The 27349-nt window shown below is 41.1% G+C and overlaps 1 protein-coding gene across 1 annotated transcript in view; it reads right to left on the bottom strand.

The window, feature by feature from the left end:
* Positions 1-27349, bottom strand: part of prex2 (phosphatidylinositol-3,4,5-trisphosphate-dependent Rac exchange factor 2) — a 401147-nt gene that overhangs the window by 101950 nt on the left and 271848 nt on the right. Inside the window, exons 30-32 of the mRNA XM_063064762.1 lie at positions 22521-22649; positions 17833-17874; positions 11419-11636 (exon numbers count right to left, since the gene is read on the bottom strand). Of these exons, the coding sequence (XP_062920832.1) occupies positions 11419-11636; positions 17833-17874; positions 22521-22649 (389 nt within the window). The remainder of the gene's footprint in view (positions 1-11418; positions 11637-17832; positions 17875-22520; positions 22650-27349) is intronic.

The raw sequence follows: 27349 nt of genomic DNA, 5'->3' as shown, positions 1-27349 counted from the left end.
CATCACACTCCAGGTGGAGAACTTTCTCTTGATCATAGTTCTAAGTCGCATCCCTCTCAGCATACGGCTGTTCACTTTTCTTCTGAATTCCATAGCTGTCAGTAGCGTTCTCCCCATTTCCGGCCTGTCTACCCCCCTCAGAATCTCGTAGTTCAATGAAATCCCCTCTCATTCTTCTACACTCAGGTGAATATAAGCCTAAGTGACCCTGTCTTATCTCGTGCATCATTGATCTCACCACCATGATGGAGCTGTCAGTTTGAGAGATTAATGAGAATAGTTGAAGAGAAGGAAAACAAATATCAGGGACAAATTAAATCTGTGAAATGCAAATTACAGCTGTTGCTGAGACCTGAAACTAATGGAAGAATGTTAGAAATGCCTAGCAGGTCGGGCACTGTCTGAGTTAATATATAAATGGATAACCTTCCATCAGAACTCACCAGTTCAGATAACAAAAAGAGAAAAGCAAGTTTTTTTTTGGTGTGTGCCTGCGTGCATGCGCGTCTGTGCATCTGCGTCTGCATATGCACGCGTGCGTCCGTGATGATGTCTTTTTTCATGGCTTTTTACAAGGCGCAGAACGAGAGAGAGAGAGAGAGAGACTGTGTGGCGCGTCACTCCCCACACAGACATTTTTGCAGTATTTTCCCTTTATTTTACGAGCTCGAGTTGCGATCTCGACACTCAACCCAGCACGGATGGAGAGTGTACTCGGGGGCGGACCCGGTGGGTTTCGAACCCAGGAACCTCCGCTCCCGGGTGCAGCGCTGATGTCATTGCGCCACCAGCCAGCCCGAGAAAAGCAAGTTATCTGAAACCACTCATTCAACACTGAGTTCCAATGGCTGCAAAGTTTTCAGAGATTTCCTCAAGGTTATATTCATCTTTGTTGGAAAAGAGCAGGAACCCACAGAGAGGTCAGTAGGATGGAGAATTAATGTGGTAAACAAGTGGAAGTTCAGGGCTGTCTCTGCACACTAAACAGAGGTGTTCTGTACAGTGGAGACCCAACCTGTGTTTGGTTGTTCTGGTGCAGTGAAAACTACATCATGACAACCACAGACTAGATCGGAAGTGGATTGCTTCTTCACTTGTGAGGACTATTGAGTGCCTGGGTGGTGGCATAGGATAAGGTGAAAGAGAAGGTACCGTATCACCAGTTATTGAAATGGAACATGTCATGAGAAGGGAGTGGTTGGTGGAGAAGTAAGTGGCAATTGGTGAGTCACAGAAGGAACACTCCTATCAGAACAGAAACATAGAAAACCTACAGCACAATACAGGCCCTTTGGCCCACAAAGCTGTGCCGAACATGTCCTTACTTTAGAAATTACCAAGGGTTAACAATAGCCCTCTATTTTTCTAAGTTCCATATACCTATCCAGGAGTCTCCTAAAAGGCCCTATCGTATCCGCCTCCACCACCATCGCTGGCAGCCCATTCACGCACTCACCACTCTCTGTGTAAAAAACTTACCCCTGACATCTCCTCTGTACCTACTTCCAAGCACCTTAAAACTATGCTCTCTCATGCTAGCCATTTCAGCCCTGGGAAAAAGCCTCTGACTATCCACACGATCAATGTCTCTCATCATCTTATACACCCCTATCAGGTCACCTCTCATCCTCCGTTGCTCCAAGGAGAAAAGGCCGCGTTCACTCAACCTATTCTCTTAAGGCATGCCCCCCAATCCAGGCAACATCCTTGTAAGTGTCCTCTGCACTCCTTCTATGGTTTCCACATCCTTCCTGTGATGAGGCGACCAGAACTGAGCACAGCACTCCAAGTGGAGTCTGACCAGGGTCCTATATAGCTGCGACATTACCTCTCGGCTCCGAAATTCAATCCCACAATTGATGAAGGCCAATACACTGTATGTCTTCTTAAGCACAAAGACAACCTGCGTAGCAGCTTTGAGTGTCCTGTGGACTCAGAACCCAAGATCGCTCTGATCCTCCACACTGCCAAGAGCCTTACCATTAATGCTATATTCTGCCATCGAATTTGACCGACCAAAATGAACCACCTCACACTTATCTGGGTTGAACTCCATCTGCCACTTCTCAGCCCAGTTTTGTATCCTATCAATGTCCCGCTGTAACTTCTGGTAGCCCTCCACACTATCCACAACAGCCTCAACCTTTGTGATATCAGCAAATTTACTAACTCATCCCTCCACTTCCTCATCCAGGTCATTTATAAAAATCACGAAGAGTAGGGGTCCCAGAACAGATCCCTGAGGCACACCACTGGTCACCGACCTCCATGCAGAATATGACCCGTCTACAACCATTCTTTGCCTTCTGTGGGCAAGCCAGTTCTGGATCCACAAAGCAAGGTCCCCTTGGATCTCATGCCTCCTTACTTTCTCAATAAGCCTTGCATGGGGTACCTTATCAACGATCAAAGTGGAGAAGAGGGAAGATGTTGCTGGTGGTAGAATCCCATTAATGGTGGCAGAAATTATCATGTTGCTAGAGCATGTCACAGAACCACATGGATGGATCTTGTCTGCAGGACTTACTGGAGGAAGAATTCACATTCAAGCAGAATTTCTAAACCAAGCAACCATTGGGACGTCCACCACTGAGGCAAGACATGGAAATTTCACTAATGGCAAGATGCATTGATGTTTCAAGTCAGGTCTTTTGCTTTCTTTTGGGAATAAGTGAGGACCAAGTTTCCTCCATTGTCCATTGTCACTACTGGAATGTTTGATCCACTGATCGTCCTTTATTTATATAATTCATCCCTTCTTCTTGGAGTACAGCCAGATTAAGAGCTCTCTCAAAAGAGGGATTTCACGTAGGTAGTTAGTGCATCTCATGCTGTTCTTCAATTTGCATCTGTTTATTATGCATGAACATATTGAAGGTCCAGGATCCTTGATGATTGTGTGAATGACTTCTTGCACATCAAGTATATAAGAAAATCCCACTTCATGGGCTCAACGTGCTGTGCTATTTTCACACACCTTTTGCACTCTAAACTATTTCAAGTCCCTAATATTTGTTGAGACATCCTGTATAATCCTAGGTGCAAAATATAGACTAATTAATTGTCCTTAAATGTTCTGCTGCTAGCTGCCACCAAAATAGGAAGCTTCCAAAACAGAACAACTTATGTAAGCAGATGTGAGGTGCAGGATCATTTCTCTCAATTTATCTTCTAGAGACTAGTGTCGATATTCTCATTTCGACTCTGCACTTCCCCTTTATATCTATTAGTGCATAGTGTAGTGAGAATAGCTCCAGGGGCGGTGTTTTGTACTGTGTGTGAGGTGTGGGAAGTCTCGCAGACTGCCAGCCTCCCAGATAAACGCATCTACCCCGAGTGCACCGAGCTGCAGCTCCTGAAAGAATGCAGAAAGGAACTGAAGCCGCAGATCAGTAACTTTTGGTTCATATGGGCAAATAAGGAGGCGATAGAGAAGAGCTACAGGGAGGTAGTCACCAGTAGGTTGCAGGAGACATGTACTTGAGAATTGGTACTTCAAGAAGTGACTGTCAGGAGGAGGAGGAAGGGAAATGCACAGCCAGGGCAGAGTATGCCTGTGGCCGTTCCCCTCAAAAATAAGTGTACAACTTTAGATGCTATTGAGGGAGACGACCTACTGGGTGAGCCACAGTGACCGGGTCCTTGAGACTGAGTCTGGTGCTGTGGCTCAGAAGGGCACAGAGGTGAAGAGGTGAAGAGGTGAAGAGAACTGCAGTGTTGATAGGAGATTCCTTTATTAGAAGATCAAAGGCAAGGTTCCATGGGTGTGATAGACACCCAGATGGTATGTTGCTTCCCGGGTGCCAGGGTCAGGGATGTCTCTGATCTTGTCCATGGCATTCTCAAGGGCAAGGGTGAGCAGCCAGAAATCTTGGTACATGTTGGCACCAATGACATAGGTAGACAAGGTGAGGAGGTCCTGAAGAGAGCTTTTAGGGAGCTAGGTAGAAAGCTGAAAAGCAGGACCTCCAGGGCAGTAATCTCTGGATTGATGGCTGTGCCTTGCGTCAGTGAGGGTAAGAATAGGAGCATTCAGCAGATGGGTGCATGGCTGAGGAACTGGTGCAGGGGGCAGGGGTTCGGATTTATGGATCATCAGGATCTCTTCTGGGGAGGGTAGAGTCTGTACAAAGGGGTGGGTTACACCTGAACCAGAGGAGGTCCAACAGACTTGCAGGCAGGTTAAGTAGGGTTGTTAGGGAGGTTTAAACTAATTTGGCAGGGGTATGGGAACCAGAGTGATAGTGCACAAGATGAGGTAGTTGGTTTATAAATGGAAGCAATGTGCAGTGACACTCCTAGCAAGGAGAGGCTTATGATAGGGTAAAATTGCAGTCAACAGGAGGAGTTGCAATGTAAAAGGTGAACAAAATCACAAAAGGTGATAACAGGACTAAAGGTGTTATATTTGAATGTGTGCAGTACATGGAATAAGGTCAATGAATTTATTATGCAGTTACAAATTGGCAAGTATGATGCTGTAGGCATCACTGAATCATGGCTGAAAGGAGATTATTGCTAGGAGCTTAATGTCCAAGGATACACATTGTAATGAAAGGACAGGCAGGAAGGCAGAGGGGGCGGCGTTGGTAAAAAATGAAATTAAATTGTTAGAAAGAGGTGACGTGGGTGTTGTTGAATCATTGTGGATAGAGCTAGGAACTGCAAGTGTAAAAATATCCTGATGGGAGTTGTATACAGACTCCTAAACAGCAGTAAGGATGTGGTCTACAAGTTACAACGGGAGACAGAAAATGCAAGCCAAAAGGGCAATGTTGCAATAGTTGAGGGGGATTTCAATGTGCAGGTAGATTCGGAAATCAGGTTGGTGCGGGATTCTAAGAGGGGGAATTTCTAGAATGTCTACGAGATAGCTTTTTGGAGCAGCTTGTGGTTGAGCCCACTGGAGTATCAGCTATTCTGGATTGGACGTTGTGCAACGAACCAGAATTAATTAGAGAGCTCAAGGTAAAAGAACGCTGAGAGGCAAGTGATCATAATATGATTGAATTCACCCTGAAATTTGAGATGGAGAAGCTAAAGTTGGATGCATCAGTATTACAGTGGAGTAAAGGAATTACAGAAGGATAAGAGAGGACTTGACCAGAACTGTTTAGAAAAGAACACTGGCAGGGATGACTGCAGAACAGCATTGGTTGGAATTTCTGGAAGGAATTTGGAAGGCACAGGATATATACATCCCAATAGAAAAGAAGTATTCTAAAGGAAAGATGACACAACCATAGCACAACAAGAGAAGTCGAAGCCAACATAAAAGCCAAAGAAAGTGTATATAATAGAGCAAAAATTAGTGGAAAATTAGGTGATTGGGAATCTTGTAAATACCAACAGAAGGTAACTAAAAAAAAGTCATTAAGGAAAAGATGGAATACAAAAGTCAGCTAGCCAATAATATTAAAGAGGATACCAAAACTTTCTTCGAATACCTAAAGTGTAAAAGAGAGGCAAAAGTAGATATTAGACCACTGGAAAACAATGCTGAAGTGGTTGTAATGGGGGACAACAAAATGGCAGACAAACTGGATAAGTATTTTGCATCAGTGTTCACTGTGGAAGACACTAGTAGTATGGTGGAAGTTCCCGGTGTCAGGGGTCATGAAGTGTGTGAAGTTATCATTACTAGAGAGAAGGTTCTTGGGAAACTGAAAGGTCTGAAGGTAGATGTCACTTGGACCAGGTGGTGTACAGCCCACGTTCTGAAAGAGGTGGCTAAAGAGATCATGAAGGCATTGGTAATGAGCTTTCAAGAATCACTAGATTCTGGAATTGTTCTGGAAGACTGGAAAATTGCAAGTTTCACTCCACTCTTCAAGAAGGGAGAGAGGCCGAAGAAAGGAAATTATAGGCAAGTTAGTCTGACCCCAGTGGTTGGGAAGATGTTGGAGTCGATTGCTAATGATATGGTTTTGAGACACTTGGGGGCACATGATAAAATAGGCCATAGTCTGCATGGTTTCCTCAGGGGAAAATCTTGCCTGACAAATCTGTTGGAATTCTTTGAAGAAATATTGAGCAGGATAGGCAAAGGAGATCGGTTAATTTTGTGTACTTGGATTTTCAGGAGGCCTTTGACAAGATGCCACACATGAGGGTACGTAACATGCTTTGAGCCCATGGTATTACAAGAAAGATTCTAGCATGGATAAAGAAGTGGCTGATTGGCAGGAGGCAAAGAGTGGGGATAAAGGAAGCCTTTAGAAGTGGCAGATGGGATACAATGTTGGGAAGTGTATGGTCATGCACTTTGATATAAGAAATGAAAGGGCTGACTTTTCTCTAAATGGAGAGAAAATACAAAATTCTGAGGTGCAAAGGGATTTGAGAGTCCCTGTGCAGGATTCCCTGAAGGTCAATTTGTGGGTTGAGTCTGTGGTGAGGAAAGCAAATCCAATGTCAGCATTCGGTTCAACAGGACCCGAATATAAAAAAAAGGATATAATTTTGAGACTATAAAACACTGGTGAGGCTTCACTTGGAGGATTGTGAACAGCTTTGGGCCCCTTATCTTAGAAAGGATGTGCTGAAACTGGAGAGGGCTCAAAGAAGGTTTGCAAAAATGATTCCAGGTTTGAATGGCTTGTCATATGGAGAGTGTTTGATAGCTCTGGGCCCGTATTCTCTAGAATTCTGAAGAATGAGGGGTGACCTCATTGAAACCTATCAAATGGTGAAAGGCCTTGATAGAGTGGATGTGGAGAGGATGTTTCCTATGTGGGAGAATCTAAGACCAGAAAACACAGACTCAAAATAGAGGGGCATCTTTTTAGAATGAGATGAAGAGGAATTTCTTTAGCCACAGCAAGGTGAGCCTGTGGAATTCTTTGCCACAGGGGAGCTGCGGAGGCCAAGTCTTTATGTATTTTAAGGCAGAGGTTGACAGATTCTTGATTGGTCACGGCATGAAGGGATACAGGAAGAAGGAATGAGATTAGCGCTTAGAGGAAAAATGGAACAACCATGATGAAACCGTGGAGCAGACTCAATGGGCCAAATAGCCTAATTCTGCTCCTATATCTTATGGTCTTATTTGTTCACCTATTGCCTCTATTAGTGATAGCCCAAGGATCCAAGCAGCTTTGTAAGTGAGCTGAAGAAGGCGTCTTGACCCGAAACATCAACTGTTTACTCTTTTCCATAGGTGCTGCCAGGCTTGCTGAGTTTCTCTAGCATTTTGTGTGTGTTGCTTTGGACCTCCAGTATCTGCAGGTTTTCTCGTGTTTGTGGGTGAGCTACCTGGAGCTACAAGATAGGTTTCCATAGGTTTCTGTGTCAATCAAGTAACTCCAGATCCCAAACATCAGATGCACTTCTGATTATGTAAAATTGGGATCAGGGATAATTTCCTGCACCCAACTCTTGCTAGCAATTTAATTACTAAGCCAACTTATCGAGGCAGCAAATGATTTCTTCTGCAATTTAATTCATTACACTGATGAACCAACTAAAGTATAATTCAAACATAGCTGGATTCTACAGTGAGTTGTGTTTTATGAATGAAAACAATTAAAATGCTATTTTGTTCTTGAAAACCTTGATTACTTAACTTACATTCCTGTCAATCCAATGCTCTAAAATGCCTTTCTCATTTTTTACCCTCCCATGATAATTTAAATTTACACAAAAGAACAAAAAAAATCAATACTTAACTCTGTATGAAAAGGAAATACTTAAATGAATTACATCTAGAAGATTGATTCTTCTCCACTATAAATGTTAAAAGTTGCACATGTCCCAAGTACATTCAGATTTACACAATATAGCTCCACATTCTCACATGGATTCTGCATGCCAATACATATATATCACAATTCTGTTTTTAGAAATGTATTGTTTATAGCATGGAGGGATAAAAGCCATCACCCAATAGAATATCCATTCTGGTATGAATCTTGCACTTTGTGACAACTGCTTGATATAGTGTCAAAGAGTTATACAGCACAGAAACAGGCCCTATGGCCCATAACATGATATTTTTGCTCATCTACACTATGGACACAAGAAACAGAACTCTCTGTCAATCAATAAACATTCATGGACTTTTTGATTTCTGAAAGACTCCGTGACAAATTAATCGCAATTCCATTTTGAAATGGTAAATTATCACTGTGGTTCAACCACTCTCATTTTTAGTTCAATAGGTCACAATCACTGCTGACATATACTCTGAGAATATGTTATTAAAAGACCTTACATTGGAAGTTCTAATTGTATAAGCAACTATAACTTTGGCTTTATTTGCTACAGTGCTAAAATAACATTATATTCACTTGACAGAACCATGATGCAATGAGATCCAACACAATCCTGGTAAAGTGAACAAATCAATGGAAATAATAAAAAAATCTTTTATGAAAAAAGCTGATTCTTGCAACTTTTGGTAAAATAACCTTTCAGTTGTTGAAAATGATACTTGAAATTATTGCACATTTTTATTCTTCTTTAAATTAATACCCACAGCATTCTCCAGGTAAAATGTTTTTTTAAAAATCTGATACAGAGTGATCTTAGCAATCCCTGCTGAGTTAGTTTTCTCCTTATTACTTCCAATCTTGTTATTTTCCAAAGATGTCATGAAAATAACAGTATTTCTCAAGGACATGTTCTACGTATGAAAAAAAATCCAACACTGCCTTGAAATTATTTGAACTGTCATTGAAAATAATGCTTATTTTCCATAAAAGGCAACATCACAGAGATGGATAAATATTAATTCACAAAAATATCCATTATAACCAGAATAAATTTACTTTTTCTTTCAATAGTGCTGCCTAACCTGCTGATTGTTTCCTTCCAGCATTTTCTGTTTCTGTTTTAAATTTCCTCTTTGCTTTGCCCGTCAAAACAGGCCTTTGAGAGAAATATACAATTTAACATGCTGTCTCAAACACGCACATTGAAATGGATATCAATGTTACAGGGTTTGTTTATCAGTTATATGCAAAGGTTATTGGAGAAAAAAAATAACCTGTCTAATTGGTCTAGCAATTCAGAGGTCTGTTATTTCCTCAAGAGTAGATGGAGTTCAACCGAGAGCTAATGTTGCAGCTATATAGGACCCTGTCAGACACCACTTGGAATACTGTGCTCAGTTCTGGTCGCCTCACTACAGGAAGGATGTGGAAACCATAGAAAGGGTGTAGAGGAGATTTACAAGGATGTTGCCTGGATTGGGGAACACGCCTTATGAGAATAGGTTGAGTGAACTTGGCCTTTTCTCCTTGGAGCGATGGAGGATGAGAGCTGACTTGATAGAGGTGTATAAGATGACGAGAGGCATTGATCGTGTGGATGTCAGAGGTTTTTTCCCAGGGCTGAAATGCCTAGTACGAGAGGGCACAGCTTTAAGGTACTTGGAAGCAGGTACAGAGGAGATGTCAGGGGTAAGTTTTTTTACGCAGAGTGGTGAGTGTGTGGAATGGGCTGCCGGCAACAGTGGTGAAAGCGGATACGATAGAGTCTTAAAAGACTCCTGGTCAGGTACGTGGAGAAAAATAGAGGACTATGAGTAACCTTAGGTAATTTCTAAGGTAAGGACATGGTCGGCACAGCTTTGTGGGCCGAAGGGCCTGTATTGTGCTGTAGATTTTCTATGTGTCTATGTTTCTATGAGTACAAGCATTCATATTCAAGACTGAGTTTGAAATATTGTTCGAAATAGTATTAAAAGAAAATACTAAGAAAGGCAACTTCTCATATTTAAAATATAATATTCTTAGTAATTAAAATATTATTCTTCTCATTTCCTGTCTGACTTTTCATTTCTGTACTGTTAATTACTCATCCAAGCTTCTGCTTCCATCACTAACCCTAGAACCTTTCTATCTGCTTCTGCCCATCCTTTTAATTTTGAATATATCTGATGAAGCTGATTGTTTTATTGTTTTCTTTTCAACAAACATGCATTGTAGCTTTTGTAACGTACCAGAGGGGCCAAGAGGGGCTAGATTTTGTTAGGTACCAATGTTTTCAATTGTTCTGCTATACCCAGTGAGGTAATGTTTTACCACAGATTGCAAACTGTAGAAAGATTTGATGAAAGCCAAGAAATATTCCAGCTGGAAATCATAAACATGAGATTCTGCAGATGCTGGAAATCCTGAGTAACATACAGGAAAAAATGGTGTAGGAACTTAGCAAGTCAGGCATGGAAAGAAATAAAGAATTGACTGAAACCCTTCATCATGGCTGGAAAGGAAGGGTGAAGAAGTCAGAATAAGAAGGTGAGGAGTAGGGGAAGGCGTATAAGCTAGAAGGTGATAGGTGAAACCAGGTGAGGGGAAGGTTGTTGGGTGGGGAGAGAGATGAAGTGAGAATCTGAGAGGTGATAGGTAGAAAAGGTAAAGAGCTGAAGAAGAAGGAATCTGATAGGAGAGGAGCGTGGACCAAGGGAGAAAGGAAAGAATGATATGCTCCAAAGGATGGTGATAGGCAGGTGAGGAGGAGAAGGTGTAAGAGAGGAACCAGAATGAGAAATAGTAAAAAGAGGAGGGGTAGGGGAGAAATTGCCGGAAGTTAGAGAAATCTGTAGATTAGATTGTAGGTTACCCAGACAGAATATGAGGTGATGCTCCTCCATACTGAGAGTGGCCTTATTGTAGCTGTAGAGGAGGCCATGGACCAACATGTAGAAATGTGAATGGGAATATTCTAGCAGCTATCTTGGAGTTCAGCATTTGGGAGTTTACTGTCTAAAAATTTAGTGGAATCAAATTGTGGAAGCAGAGAAATGCATGCAATAAGTTTGCACCGCCAACGGAAGTCGAAATTCAATGGAAGCAGATTTGAGAGTGTTGTGTATGTGGCAGGGTTACACAACGAAGCTATAAATAAAAACGTTGGAGACGGGAGCTAAGTTAACAGGGTTCTTTACTGACTGAAACCGGACTGAACACACACATACAGATCAATACGCACCTAATAGCGCATGCTCAATACTTGCCTAATAGCACATGCAACGACGTGTCCCTACAACATAAAGTAGTCCCATATTATACAGTAGCTGTACAATACAGAGAGATTAAGTAACCCATTCATTATAATTTTAATCAACATCTGACAGTATGCTCCACAAATTTACTGTCAGTACAGAAGTGGCAAGTGCTCCAAGCCTCTATCCTGTTATTCTGCTCAGGCTCTTCCTTCATCTTGGCGGCTAAACGTTTCAGAATATAGCCCCCTAACCTTTTGGCTGGTCAATTATCTGTGAACTGGACATTAAATATTTTACCCAACAACTTTATACTCAATTACCTTCTGTAATTCCTCTATAGTTCATATTACATAAATTCGGAAGATGTAGATCATGTTATTCAATCAGCCAGATACAACCTACAGTAAACATGTACAGTGCATGGCCGACAAAACTTTGAAATAGATTCCGCACATTGCTCTTCTTACCAGATTAGGAGATAGCAGTGACTGGAAGTGAAAGAGGATTCCTGCATTGGCTATTTGTTCCAACCATTTTCTACTCGCCTCCTGTGCCTCGATTTCGTACTCCCTGTTAGTGTCATACATCTGATGCAATGCCGCCAACAGCTGTTCCGAGAAAGCACAAACTGTGGCCACCAGACTTTGACAAAACACCATATCCTGTCTGAGTTGAATCTCGGTATCTGAGAAAGCAAAAAAAACACATAGGGAACAAAAGATAAATGAATTATTAGTCATAAAGCATCTCTCAGTTTTTACTTCAAAAATAATTACAATTAAATCTCCTAACACTTTATAGTATTGTGGTCGATTATGACATTGGCAAAGAAGAATAAAGAAGTTATAGAATCATAGAGCCATAAAACACTACAGCACAGGAATAGTCCGTGCTCAACTATTAATTGGACTCAAACTATTAATCTGCCGAGTCCCATAGACCTACTTCTGGAGTATATCTCTCCATACCCTACCCATGCATGTATCTATCCAAATTTCTCTTAAATATTGAAATCAAACGCTCATCTGGGAGGAGGCGGGAGGAGAAGATGGCAGCGCACCGTGCATGCGCAGCTCTCCGGTGAAAAATGATGTCGTATCTGTTAAGTAGGGGCCATGGACAATTTCTGATTTGATGGAGACAGACGTAAAATCACAGAGGAGCATCTGGAGAAATTTCTGAAACGCCCATCCGCTGCTGTCGTTACTGTGTGGTCGGGAATCTTTCAGAGGGTAGGCCTCAAAATCCCCGGCCTTGTCTGCTTTTGGCGACCGAGAAAGAGGTTGAATCGCTCGGACAGAGATGGCGCTCAGGACTCGGTGTCGGAGAGCTGATTGGAGGCTCGAGGTTTTCGGAACTCTGGTCAGATTGTGGTGGGAATGGCAGGGAGAGTTTTTCTTCCCTCTCCCGTCTGCGTGAGATGTGGGACATTTGAGAAACTTTGAACTTTACTGTGCTCACGGACTTTCTTCATCAAGTTATGGTATTGTGCACTGTTGTAACTATATGTATAATTATGTGGTTTTGTCAGTTTTTTCAGTCTTGGTTTGTCCTGTGTTTTTTGTGATATCACACTGGAGGAAATATTGTATCATTTCTTAATGCATGCATTAATAAATGACAATAAAAGGAGACTGCGTGTCTTCATCCACCACTTCTGCAAGAAGCTCATTCCACATGCTTATCAACGTTTAGATGAAGAAGTTCCCCCTCATGTTCTCCTTAAACATTTCACCTATCATGCTTAACCTATGACCTCTAGTTCTAGTTTCACCCAACCTCAGTGGGAAAAACCTGCTTATATTTATCCTATCTAAACCTCTCATAATTTTATGTACCTCTGTCAATCTGCCCTCATTCACCTATGCTCTAGGAAATAAAGTTTTATCCTACTCAACCTTTCCCTCTAACTCAGATCCAAGTCCCAGCAATATCCTCGTAAATTTTCTGTGCACTCTGTATGGGGATCGGTGCTGGGCTCATTGTTGTTTGTCATCTATATCAACAATCTGAATGATAATATAGTAAACTGGATCATCAAATTTGCAGATGACAGCAAGAATGGGGCATAGTGGGTAGTGAGGAAGGCTATCAAAACTTGTAGTGGGATCTAGACCAGCTGGAAAAATGGTCTGAAAAATGGCAGATGGATGTTGACGGAGAAAAGTGTAAAGCATTGCACTTTGGGCAAACAAACCAGTGTGTGGCAGGGCACTGAGTGACCAAAACTGTACTCAATACTGCAAATTCGGTAATGTCTTACACAACTTCAACAAAACATCCCAACTCTTGTACTCAAATACTTTGATTTATGAAGGCCAATGTGCCAAAAACTTCCTTTATGAACCTGTGATGCCACTTTCGGGAATTATGGATCTATATTCCCAGATCCCTACCACACTCCACACTGCCCTGCCAGTCACCATAACTACCACTCTCTGTCTTCTCCCACAAATCCAATGTCTATTCCAATTTACTACCTCAACTTGAATGTCAATTCCTGAGACAACATACTACTATGTGTACCATTGAAGAATTGATTTGCCCAATATCACCTCTAGCAGATTTCTAGCACTACTTTGCTGCAACTACATTGGAAATGTGATAGCAGCCCTAAAATTTATGGTCAGCATTTGAAATTTGTCACATCAATTTGTTCCTTTCCTGAGCTGTTTCTGAAAAATAAGCACCTTCGCCAAGCATTAGAGTCAGTCTTAGAATTAGACCGCTAGTTTAAGACCCTCACAAAGGAAAATAATTTTTTGCTCCGTTATAATTTTAAAGACCTACAGTAGATGAAATCACCTCTATGTAAATTTTCTTACTATTTTCTACAGCATGTTTTTAATCATTTGGAGACCAGAGAACCTTCAAGTATGTTTAAACTAAATTCTGTTTTTAAATAGAATTTTTCTTAAATAAGCCTTGGACCTTTTACCCACATTTTATGGTTCTGGTAAACAAAAGACATAGGAGCAGAATTGGGCCATTTGACCCATCAAGTCTTTTCTGCCATTCAGTCATGGCTGATTTATTATCCCTCTCAACCCCATTTTCCTGCCTTCTCCCTGTAACCTTTGACACCCTTACTAATCAAGAACTTATCAACGTCTATTATAAATATATACCCAATAAATTGGCCTCCACAGCCATCTTTGACTATGAATTCCAGAGATTGGCTAAAGAAATTCCTCCTTATCTCTGTTCTAAAGGCATTCTTGTATTCTGAGGCTGTGCCATCTGCTCCTGCATTGTCCCACTACTGAAAACAGCCTCTTCATATGCAGTCTATCCAGATCTTATAAAATTCAATAAGTTTCAGTCAGATTCCTCTCTCAACCTTTAGGTTATCCAATCCATTTTCTGCAAGCTAAGTTATTGTTCTCATTCTTCAGTCCGTCCTTTATTCTAATCTCTCTTCATCATGCTGTCCTTATACCAGATCCCACCCCACACCCACAACTCACTGGGAAACAGTGAAATGTTGCAAATCTTGATTTTACCTGGATTAGGACTAAATAACAAATTTTAGACAGGTCTTTATATTTTTTTTTACTACATGTGTCTTCTATATTGAATTCATTTGTGTCTTGCCAGAGGATTGCAACCAGGGTTTTGTTTTTCATCTGCTTTCATAGAAAGGTGAGAGCGGTGAACTAAAAACTGCACATTGAATTATCTAATTAAATCTGGACAATTTTTTATACAGCTGTTTGGCAAGATAAGATCTCAACAGTTATTAAGAAACAATAGGTACTACATAATGGTTCAAAAAGATGGTTCATTTGAGAACTCTATTCTCTGTTCAGGAGTTACTATATTCATTTATGTTGGTCACAGAATTGAAATGACTTTATTTCTTATATCCTTCACATATACGAGGAGTAAGAACCTTTATGTTACGTCTGCATCGAAATGTGCAATGTGCAATCATAGTAATTTATAATAAATAGAACAGTCAATGTAACATAGAAATACACTCAAATCAGCGTGAGTTAATCAGTCTGACAGCCTGGTGGAAGAAGCTGTCCGGAGCTTGTTGGTCCTAGCTTTTGTGCTACAGTACCATTTCCCAGATGGTAGCAGCTGGACTAGATTGTGGCTGGGGTGACTCGGGTCCCCATTAATCCTTCGGGCCCTTTTATCACACCTGTCTTTGTAGATGTCCTGAACCATGGGAGGTTCACAACTACAGATGCACTGGGCTGTCCTCACCACTCTCTGCAGAATCCTGCGATTAAGGGAAGTACAGTTCCCGTAGTAGGCAGTGGGCAGTCAGGATGCCCTCAATTGTGCCCCTGTAGAAAGTTCTTAGGATCTGGGGGCCTATACCAAACTTCCTCAAATGTCTGAGGTGAAAGAGACACTGTTGTGCCTTTTTCACTACACAGCTGGTGTGTACAGATCACGTGAGGTCCTCAGTGATGTGGATGCTGAGGAACTTAAAGCTGTTTACCCTCTCAGCCCCAGATCCATTGATGTCAATAGGGGATCAGGCCAGGTTGACGACGAACATTGCAATTACACCTTTCTCAGTGAAGTCCAGGTTACATAGGATGCCCTATTACCTTCTTCCAAGTGGCGTTCAATGTGAAGAAGTAATGATTCACTCATGGACAGATGACCAGAATTGGTAATTATCAGGTTTCCTTACCTATATTTGACCTGAAGCATAAAACTCCATGAGTTCCAGAGCTAATGCTGCTAATAACTAATGCTATTAGTTATAATCCGTAACCCCGATTATAACTAAACAAAGGCCTGATGATGACTTTGGTTTAAAGGTATGATTCTGCTTATTCATTACTCTGTGGGACATCTCCCAATTTGTTGCTGAAGAGAAATGGAAAGTGGATGTACCTGACCTATGTCAAACAAGCAGTCTGTTTTCCTTCTTTTTGCTGTGTCATGGTGGTCTCATACAATTAAGATCTCTGAGAGCCTGAAAACACAGCCAGGCCATATTGCACAACTGTGGCAGATTTACTTCCTTAAGCTTTTAACAGGTCTGTAGCTTCATGACCACCTTCACTGGAAGTACATTTTTATTCCAGATTTACTTAATTAGCTGAATTTTTTTTTTCAGACATTGTGGTGGGAACTGGATTACCTGCACTGCAATATAGACTCTGTGCTATTGAATTTCAAATGGAAATAAATGCAATTTCAAAAATGCATCCTTACACACAACTGATTTTGCTGCTTAAGTCACAGTACAGCGTCAATGAGTAAATTATTTCCAGTACTGTGATTACCGGAGTCAAGAATGATGTCCTCTTAAGGGGTTGTCTGGACAACACACAGCACATGATTTTGTTTAACATGGGCAGCTGTCACAATCCTTGACAGATCAGGGTCAGAATTCAGTGGCCTGGAGTGCAAGAAAACTGAAGATCCCTCACTGCTGCCCCCTTCCTCCACTTTTTCTGCCATTGTGATGTGTCATCATCTTCCATTAGCTCCACCATCGAGGCGCTGGTTGGAGCACTCTTTGTCTGGAACCTTTCACTTGACCTTATCAGCATGGATGACCCTACCAGCAGCTAAGCACCAGATGACTAAACTCAGAAGGCATTGCTCTCATGACCTTAGGAGCTCACAAGTCCCTCCACCATGACAAGTTAACGATCCTTGCAGATTCCATCCTCTGGTGAGTATTTATTTTTACTGAAAGTATTGATGGGTTTCAGATTTTATGGGAGATGAAGTTATTCGCTCTTCTTCCCTCCAGCATGATTCCTTGAATTTCACTTTGACAAAAGTCGTAAGAAATTTATGGGGGAAAATTATTAGATTGAATTACTATAACTATTCAAGGGGACAGTGGCATGAGAGATGTTCATGAGATATCCCACAAATTGGTCAATAAATATCACTTGGAAACAAAGAGCTTGTAACATTCACATACAGATATCTAGTAAAATCTAATAATGCTAGTTCAGCACTTCTCATAACACAGCAAATAAATGGATCATTAACAAATTAATAGCCTTTGTGTTTTATACTTAGCAGTTATAAGAGGGCAGTATGAGCCAGCAGTAAAAAATTATAACGCTGACTCAAAATTTCAGTGTTCTCTTCAAGAGCATCTTTTTTTTGAAACATCATGAGTTCTGATCTCCACTGTGCTGAAGTGGTAATATGCTTATACCTGCTCTGAAGCTGGTTATTCCCTTGAAGTAATCAGCAAAGTACTGCCCAATCACATCATACATTGGTTTTAAACTTAGATCATAATGAAACATGAAAAGCCAACCTAGAATCAAGAACTCAATTTGGTACATTTACATGAAATACCATTTGTTGCTAAAGAAACATGAAATCACCTCTCCCTACTTAACAGAATCCAGTTAGGTCAAGTATCAAATCATGAATTGAATTTCTCAATTATGATGCAGATTTTATATTTCAATGCTCAGTATATCAATGCAGTAGCTTCATTAGAACTGGCCAAAAAGACTGTTATCATAACTGTCCCTTCCATACAAAATAATTTATTCAGTTTCTCTTTGTGCCAATAAATGTACAATTCAACATGACTAAGTTAACTATAAATATATGGTATTCAGTGACAATTATAATTGATTATTCCATCAGAAATCATGTATTATTAATAGTAATAATTTTGCTTGGGAACTTTAACTATTTCGTGGAAAAATGTTGTAATCCTTTATTCAGCTGAGCTACATACATAAGGTTAAGGTTGGAATAATTCTCAAGTAGCAATAGCTTGTTATAGTGAAGGATCATTGGATGACCCTGGCATTAATCCAATATTCCTGTAACAGGAGTGAGCCATTTATGACTGTCTGCAGACTGCAAAACTAAGATACATACCACCATTAATTAATTTGTTTCAATTTAATGGGCTTTGACATTACCTGTATTTTCAAGAAGAGCCAGGAATATTCGCTGCTGTACCTCTGAGAAAAAAAACACCTTATTAGAAAATGCAATTACCAGCAAACTGGTGCTACACCAATATTACGACATCATGAACTGGTAACTGCACAGTACACTAGAATCATGCAATGTATCAAAAATTCTTAGATTCAGTGGTAGAAATCAGAATATACACAGAAATTCATTTTTACTTGAAAAAATAGCATTGGTTTTTAGAGAGCATTTATTCCTAAGGAAATATTCAATGATTCAAATTTCAATTTCCCCTGTTCGTATGCATTTATGATACTATGGTCTACTATATAAATATAAATATGCTCTTATTTCTGTAAAGGAATGTCTACACCAAGTATATATTGATTCTAAGCATGATAAATTCTGCAGATGCTGGAAATCCAAAGCACCACACACAAAATGCTGAAGGAACTCAGAAGCTCAGGCAGCATCTATGGAAATTAATAAGCAGTTGATGTTTTGGGCCGAGACCCTTCTTCGGGAGTGGAAAGGAAGGGGGAAGACACCAGAATATAAAGGTGGTGGGGGGTGGGGGGGACAGGAAGGAAGAAGGTTAGTAGAAGGTGAAAGGTGAAGCCTGGTGGGTACAGGTTCCCAGGAAGGATAAGTGGCTGTGGTAACAAGTCTGGGTGGTAACAAGTCTGGGTGGGTACATGGTCGAAGAATCAGAGGGCAGCAGAGTTCACAGAAGGGGAGCAGAAAGAGAAGGTCTCATTGCTTATTTTCAAACTACATACACAAAGAATATTTATTTCCAAATCTATTGAATATTTCAACAGATTGATTTATATATGTCATCTGCAAATGATACAGATGTAAATTTGTATTAAAGGATTTGTGATTTTATTATCTATTATTTATATGGTATTAAAATTAAAATATGAATATAAGAATTAGGAGCAGGATTAGACCATCTATCTCTTCCGTTTTCTGTCATTTTTAGCATCAATGCTGATATTTCACCGCAGTGTCATTTCCCTGTAGTATTCACATAACCCTCAATTAACTTACTACCTAAATATCTATTGATCTATTTTCAATGTCTCAACTGCCATTAATGGAGAGAATTCCAAAGATTCACCACTCTCTCAGTGAAGGGATTTTCCTTCATTTCTATCTAATTGAAATAATTCCCTTATCCTGAGATTATGTTCACTCAGTGGACTTGTATATCTCCTTGAACTCTCTTTACATCCTCCTTCCTACTCACATTCCCATCTAGTTTTACATCATAAGCATGCTTGGAATTATGACATTTGGCCAAATCACTGATATTGATTGTGAACAGCTGAAGGATAAGTACCCAACAATTCATAGTATTCCGAACTAACAATGACTTAATTATTTTCACTTTCTGCATCCTGTTAACCATGCTCATCTTTTCCGCCTGTGTGAGCCCTTTTCAAAAATCAAAATACTTCACATCCGCTGATTCTGCCTTATTTATTTCACCAGTCAAATTCTCAAAGAATGCTAATTGTTCAGTCAAATATGTTGACTTCACTCAATACTAAAATTCTCTTCTAGATATTCTCTTACGGCATCCTTCATTATAGATTCCGGCTTTCTTCCTTCTACTGTTTTCATCTGAACAGATTACTAGGTCATCTTGTATTCTTTCCATCTTTCTCGTAAGTAGTCACAATTAGGTCGTTTGCAGGGTCCATTCCAGACTCTATAGATTTTTTAAGATTGGCACTCAACACTCTTGTTGTCTCAATCGTCTTCCTTCAAATACCAATAAATAAATAATTCAAAATTGTCAATTCTGCAGTGTAAATCATCAGGTCCTTAGATGTTCTCACTTTAGTCTCACCAATTTCCCTTTTTTTTTTACAGATGCTAATTTCCTCTTTCTCAATACTGAAGACCCAGTTTTTTGTTCTCTTCTATGGATGCAACTCACATAAAGACATCAACTCCCATCTCTGCAAGAAATCCATATTTGCTCTTGCTATTGGCATGTAATTATGGAAACTCTTATGATCAATTATATGATTCTCACTAGTTTACTCTCATGTCCCATTTCCTTTTCTGTATCAATTTCTTGGTCCTTCTTTGCTACATTCTTTAAATTTGAGGCCTTAGGCGTAATACTATATCTAGCAATTCTATGAGCCTCTTGCTTAATTCTGACTTTTAATTTCTTCTGCCAACCATAAAGAGACCACTTTCCTGTTGAGGGTAACAGTCTAAAAGAGATTTTTATAGCAAAACATATTTATATCAGAGCCAATCATTGACTAGTAATTATCATACCTTTCAAACTGACCACAGCAAATTCTCCCCTCGTATATTCATAGTTTCCTTTGTTTAGATTTAAGTTCTAGATACAACTACATCATTTTAATAATGTGGTTGCAAGAATACTTAGGCAAGTGATGAATTAAGAAGGGCAAAATACTTAGAGCTTTTCCTAACAAGCTCTTTAGTGAATTGAAGTTGTTTTAAATGTTTAATATTTTTCATTTCAAATTTTATCTTTTCCTTCCACCGAAGACAATCATGCCAGGGTACAGATTACCATGCATTATGTTCCTTGTGTAACAGTCACCTGAACAATTATCTACGTATCAATACAGTGGTGATAAAAGCTGTTTTTTACTTTCACAGCTGAATCTGAACTCCAATATTCAGACCGACATTTTTTCCAGTGCAAGTCACTGAACTGGTATCATGCTTACTGACTTTCACTCTCCTGTCTCTAAACCAGAGGCCCTGAGACCAACTGCAATTGCAGCATGCTGTTGTGCAGAGGGACTTGGGAGTACTTGTGCATGAATCACAAAAGGTTGGTTTGCAGGTGCAGCAGGCTATCAAGATGGCAAATGGGATGTTGGCCTTTATTGCTAGAGGGATTGAATTCAAGCACAGGGAGGTTATGCTGCAACTGTACAGGGTACTGGTGAGGTTGCACCTGGAGTACTGCATGCAGTTCTGCTCTCCTTACTTGAGGAAGGATGTACTGGCTTTGGAGGCAATGCAGAGGAGGTTCATCAGGTTGATTCCAGAGATGATGGGTTAGACTATGAGGAGAGATTGAGATACCTGGGACTGAATTCAGCACGAGGGGGCACAGTTTTAAGGTGCTTGGAAGTAGGTACAGAGGATAGGTCAGGGGTAAGTTTTTTTACGCAGAGTGTGGTGAGTGCGTGGAATGGGCTGCCAGAGACTGGTTGAGGCGAATACGATAGGGTCTTTTAAGGGACTCTTGGACAAGTACATGGAGCTCAGAAAAATAGAGGGCTATGGGTAAACCTAGTTAATTTCTAAGGTAAGGGCATGTTTGACATAGCTTTGTGGGCCAAAGGGCCTGTATTGTGCTGTAGGTTTTCTATGTTTCTATGTTCTATCTGATGAGAGGAGATCGTATAGAAACATATAAAATTATGAAAGGGTTAGATAAGGTAGAGGCAGGAAAGTTGTTTCCACTGGTAGGTGAAGAGACTAGAACTAGAGGACATAGCTTCAAGATTCGGGGGAGTAGATTTAGGATGGAGATGAGGTGGTGAATCTGTGGAATTCTCTGCCTAATGAAGCAGTGGAGGCTACTTTAGTAAATATATTTAAGACAAGGTTGGATAGATTTTTGCATAGTAGGGGAATTAAAGGACATATGGAAAAAGCAGGTATGTGAAGATGAGTCCATGGCCAGATCAGCCATGATTTTACTGAATGGTGAAGCAGGCTCAATGGGCCAGATGGCCTACTCCTGCTCCTATTTCTTATGTACAGCCACCTGTCTAAGGTGATACTTCAACCTCCCTCCACATCCTCAGGGGTCGTCTCAAACTCTCAGGGTAAACCTGCACCAGCTGCTTCTCTTAACTATTCCCACTAGCCATCCTTCATAGATAGACAGATAAATACTTTATTGACCCCAAAGGAAATTACAGTGTCACAGCATTACAAGTGCACAGTTATACAAATATTAGAAGAGAAGTAAGAAAGAATAAAAAATAAGTTATCTCAAACAATCTAACAGAAGCGGGGTGGGGGGGGGTCATCACTTCCCTGTCTATAGGTTGACTCATTATAGAGCCTAATGGCCAAGAGCAAGAACGACCTCATATACCTCATGGGGCAGCACAGTTGTCTTAGTCTATTACTGAAAGTGCTCTTCTGTTCAACCAAGGTGGCATGCAGAGGGTGAGAAACATTGCTGGCCACAACGGTCTCCCCCAGTTTTCTTTTTGTGTACATTTGCACATGTAAGGTGTAGTCTTTTGGATATGTTGGATTTTATTCATAATATTGGATTGCTGCAGGAAGCTGTTTCGTTACTTTAATACATAAGAACCCCATATCCTCTTGTCTGATATCCAATTGACTTGACCTTACACATAGCAAACATTCATAGTCAATGGCATGCAAAAATAGTGTCAAAATTATTTCTCAATTGTTTCTTTGATGCAGCCCACAACATGTACATATTTTGTCTGTATGGTATTTAATTGTAGCACAAATTGTTTAAAACTAAAAAAAATTGTAAAATTAACATAGATAAAGAAATATTGTTTTCAAAGTTAAAGGTAATAATATTCTTCTAACAGTATTTGCTTCAGGATTTCAAGTTACTCTGTTTCCCAAAACATGTTACCTTTCAGATAAACCTCATTAATTATAGAACATACCATCATTTAATACAAACCTTCGACAAATCTTGTAATGGCAGCTATAAGGTTGTGCACACCACTCGGTAAATTCCAGGGATCTCTCTGCACGTGAATTCGGAGCTGCGTTGTGCAACTGATCGTTGACTCCATTTCCTTCTTGAATTCTGTTCAAAAACAAGTTTTAGGAACTGTCACATACTTTTCGTGAGTGGAAATTTTGGATCTTATTCATAATATTGTATTGTTGCATGAAGCTTTTTTGTTATATTTTTCCATAAGAACACTGTCCTCTTCAGATTCAGGATGTTATTCCATACATAAAATAAACAAAGAATAGAGATTAAAAATGTACCTACTTATTTTTGCATGTAGTTTTATATCATTCTTTAACACAGTAACTATACCATCTGTATGTAACACACTGTAAGGTTTCACTGCTAATGAATTGACTTCTCTGTAATGTTCCACGGCTAAGGTAATGGTTTCTCTGTAGCAGCAATGTTTGGGTTATGACGAGAGGTAACAGGGCATGTTAGCCAATGAGCAGGATGTTGTTCTTTCTTGTGTGTCTGGGAGCCGGTGATTCACGGTCTTTTGCCGGGGAGAGATGAGGAGAGAAGGCGCAAATGGAGAGGGTTGGTAGAGCACCGGACAGAGTGGACTTGGAGCGAGAGTCCGAGGGTCAGCGACGATCGGAGGAGGTCGATGGTGGATGAACAGCTTATCAGTGAGCTCCAATGATGCGTATTAGACTGTTTCATGAGAATGGGCCCTTTTCTTTTTTTGTTTCTTTACTAACCATATAGTCAAATTAAGAATTATAAAGCTCAATCGATTAATCACACGTTATGTACTGTTTGTTATTTCGTGGTACTGATTTGTAACAGGGGACACATCGTGCAGCATCCACCCAAACGAGATTTCTTAAGTTTGGCCAAGCTGGGGGCTATCATCCCCTATATTAAGCTGCTAGCTGAACCGAGTGTTACAAATGTGGGGGCTTGTCCGGGATTGATTCCGTTGAATGCTGTGTGATTACCCTGAGCATTGAACCAGTGGGGTAGATATTTGTACTCCAGATGAATTGTTAATTCCACTGTTAAGTACTGTTAAAGTTGCGATTGTGGGTGAAGGTTTGATAAAATGGTGGGCGCAGATCTTGTTTTAATGCAGACCAGCGCTGAAGTAGTGGTAGCTGGGGGCAGAGATCTCAAAGACAGGGTTTTATCATTTCTGAGGAGTGAGGGGAAGGAGTGGTTGGATTTGGAATGTCTAATTAGTTCACGTCCCACGGTGTAGAGTGAGAATTCTGAGTTAGGATCCACCCTTACCTCTCAGGTGAATAAATGGAAAAATCAGGTTCAAAGTACCTGCTAAAGTAGGCTCCGCCTATTCTCTGGCATTACGCCCACCCCAAAGGGGAGGAGGAGTATGAGACTTGGGTGGTGCAGACCTCTCAGTTGTGAGATGAGTGGCAATGCTCTGATAATCTAAAACAACAGAGGTTGGTTGAAAGTTTGAATGGGCGGGCCCAATGGAGCTCCTGGTGGGGTTTCAGAACATGCGTCAGGAGAAGGAGAAGAAGCTTTCTGCTTTCATTTTTTGGCTAGAGAGGCAGCTAAATTGCTTGTAGCGCAGAGGGGGTCATTCAGACAGCTGAGGTGGATCAGGTAAGAATGGACCAGATAGCCAGGGGCGCCCAGTCCCATGACCTGATTGCTTGGGGTCTCCGACAGTCTCCTAAGACGCGCCCCTCTCCATCTTTTGTTGAGTAGCTCAGAGAGGTACAGGAAGAGGAGAACACATTGGAAGTGCGAGAGGCCTCCATCAGCAGGCTACAGTCCTCGGTAGTAGTCCCCTGTGGTGAAATGACCACAGATTGCCTACCCCGGGGAGCGGTAGAGAAGATTGTGGCAGACTTGAGAACAGAGATACGTCAGCTGTAATCAGCGGGTGTGACCCCTCCCCATTTGATGGGTGGATTTCCCCAAGGGGATGGACAATGTGGAGGGCTGCTGGCAGCAGGTGTCATGCCAGAAGGAGAGTTAGCCCCCGGGTACCTAAGCACAGAGAGTCATTGGGAACAGAAGCGTATCTAAGGTATGGCAGGTTTGGCACGGGCCCTGGGCACCACTTGAAGGGGGTCGCCACTGAGCAGTTTCTATTAAAGTCAGACAAGCCATCATCAGATAGTGAAAAAAGAATTTTCTTCAGATGATGATCTGTCTTTGATTATCATGGGTGAGAAGCACTAGGATGGCCTTATTTCAGAGCATTATGTAAGAAGACCATGGAATGTTTCTTCATGAAGAAGAAGGAAAGTGGAGCTGAAGGACAGAAGAGACGGAAGTTGGAGGCGGAGGAAGCGAAGAAGTCAAGCAAGTTCTTCATGCCCTTGTTTGAAAAGCCCGGAACAAGTAGTTCGACACGTTCTATGGAGTCACCTCCACCTGCTACAAGTTTGTTAGAATCCAAAGGTGGATCAAGTACAAATACATAACAAGCCAAGGAGGAAGTCAAGTCAGATAAATCCAAGTATGACGAGATTAAGAGTGAGGCTGCTACAGAGAAAGTGAACATGACAGGTGGGGAGGACGACGGTGGTGGTGGTGGTGGTGATGTTGAGTTTACTGACGAGATTTTACCTGATGAGATTGAACCTGACGACACTGAATCTAGTGAACTGGATGGTGTCAAAGAGCCTCCAACTGTTATACCAGAAGTGATTGAACAGCCTGACATTGGACTTCTGAAGTTCAACAAGGATACTGGAAAAGCAATTCTGCCTGATGCATTGAGAACAGAAATAATAATGGGTTCGAAGTATTTCCAGAACAGTGAGGGGCCTTTCTTACCAACAAATAACTGCTCAATGAACAAAACTTGGTTCAAGAGGAAATTGGGAAATGGTCGTGGTGAGGAAATGACTCGCTCATGGCTGGTCTATTCCCCTTCTAAAAAGTCTGCATTTTGTATCTGTTGTCTTCTCTATTCCCGGTCAGACCCTCAATCCTCACTGGAGCAGGAAAGTGGATTCAACCAGTGGAAGGCACCTGAAAGGATTAGTGTTCATGAAAATGCCAAGGATCATCAGGAATGCTTCACACAGTGGAAAGAAATGGAAAGAAATTTAGCTGGAAACAGAGGAGTTATTGACGTGGTATTTCAGTCACAGAAGGAAAAGCAGAAGTGGCGTGATATCTTGACGAGAATCCTTCACTGCATAAAATTCCTTGCGACTCAGAACCTGGCTTTGCGAGGACACAGGGAGTCACTTCAGCTAAACAATGACTCCAATGTTGGAAATTTCCTTGGCTTACTGAAACTACTGGCCATCTTTGACCCTGTCATAAAAAAACACCTCACTCATTTGGAAAGTCATCCTGGATCCATGTCTTATCTTTCACCAGGTGTCCAGAACGAATTCATCCACATGATGCCATCCACTGTTCACCAGAGTTTACTGAGAAGCATTCATGAAGCCAAGTACTATGGTCTCATGTTTGACTCGACTCCTGATCAGGCACACTGTGAGCAGATGTCAGAAGTAGTGAGGTATGTGGAAGTTGATTTTGAGAGGAAAACAGTCCATGTTAGAGAGTCCTTCCTTGGTTTTATCGAGATAAGCCAGAAGGATGCTGAGAGCTTGGTTGAAGACATTTTGAAACAGCTAGAGAAGGACAAAATGGAGCTACAAGACTGTCGGTCACAGTGCTATGAAAACGCTGCTGTGATGGCTGGACACAGAAGTGGTGTTCATCAAAGAATAAGTGAGAAAAACAACCTGGCAGTGTTTGTGAATTACGACAATCACTCATGCAATTTGGTGGGTGTACATGCAGCCAAGCAGGATACAATGTTGTCACATTTTTTGGAACCATCGAAGCTGTCTACGTGTTTTTCTCTCATTCAACACAGCACTGGGAAAAACTCAAAATCGTCGTGCCTGTGGTTGTTAAGTCAGAGTCCGAAACAAGGTGGAGTGCAAGGACAGAAGCAGTGAAGCCCGTTAACAAGTACCTTGAGGAGATACTTCAGATTCTCAAGGACATGATAGACAATGAAAACGTGACCAGTGAAACAAGAAGTGATGCAAGGCAGCTGTACAACCGTATGTTGAGTTACGACTTTCTGATTTTGCTAGGATTTTGGAACAAAGTACTCATTCGCATTGACCGTATTCAAAAGACACTGCAGGATCCTAGCATGAACTTCCACGATGCTGCCCTGGATTTCAAAACCCTCTGAGATCATTTTTATGATGAAAGAGAAGTGTTGGTCAGTGAGTCACTCGAAGAAGGAGTCGGTCTCTGTCAAGAATGGAATATTGAAGTTGAAAGACGTCCGAGACGAAAGAAACGAATGGCTGATGAGAACTCGAGAGATGCTGGGTTAACAGCTAAGGAGGAAATGGACAGAGTCATGAAGGGAACACTCGACCATCTTCACAGAGAAACGGATGAAAGGTTCGCTCATTTGCACGACACTGACGCCAAGTTTGGGTTCCTTCTCGATGTTGAGGGATTGTGTTACGCCGCTGACAGTAACGACCTAAAGAAGAAGTTAAAAAATTTGGGCGAATTGTACAGCTCTGATGTTGATGGACAGCAGCTACATGAAGAAATTTTGGATTGCAGAATGTTGCTATCAAGGCGGGTCAACATGAAAATATCAAGACCTGAAGAGCTTCTTGACTTTATTGTTCAGTATGGAGATGAGAACGTCTTCCCCAATCTTCACATTGCTATTCAGATAATGCTAACCATCGCAGTTTCCATTGCCAGCTGTAAGAGATCATTCAGCAAGTTAAAACAAATACTTTCATGTTTGAGAGCCTCCATGGGTCAAGGCTGACTCTGTGATC

This window comes from Mobula hypostoma, chromosome 1 (assembly GCF_963921235.1).
Source record: "Mobula hypostoma chromosome 1, sMobHyp1.1, whole genome shotgun sequence".
NCBI classification, from domain to species: domain Eukaryota; kingdom Metazoa; phylum Chordata; class Chondrichthyes; order Myliobatiformes; family Myliobatidae; genus Mobula; species Mobula hypostoma.
This window is presented reverse-complemented; position numbering and strand designations above follow the sequence as displayed.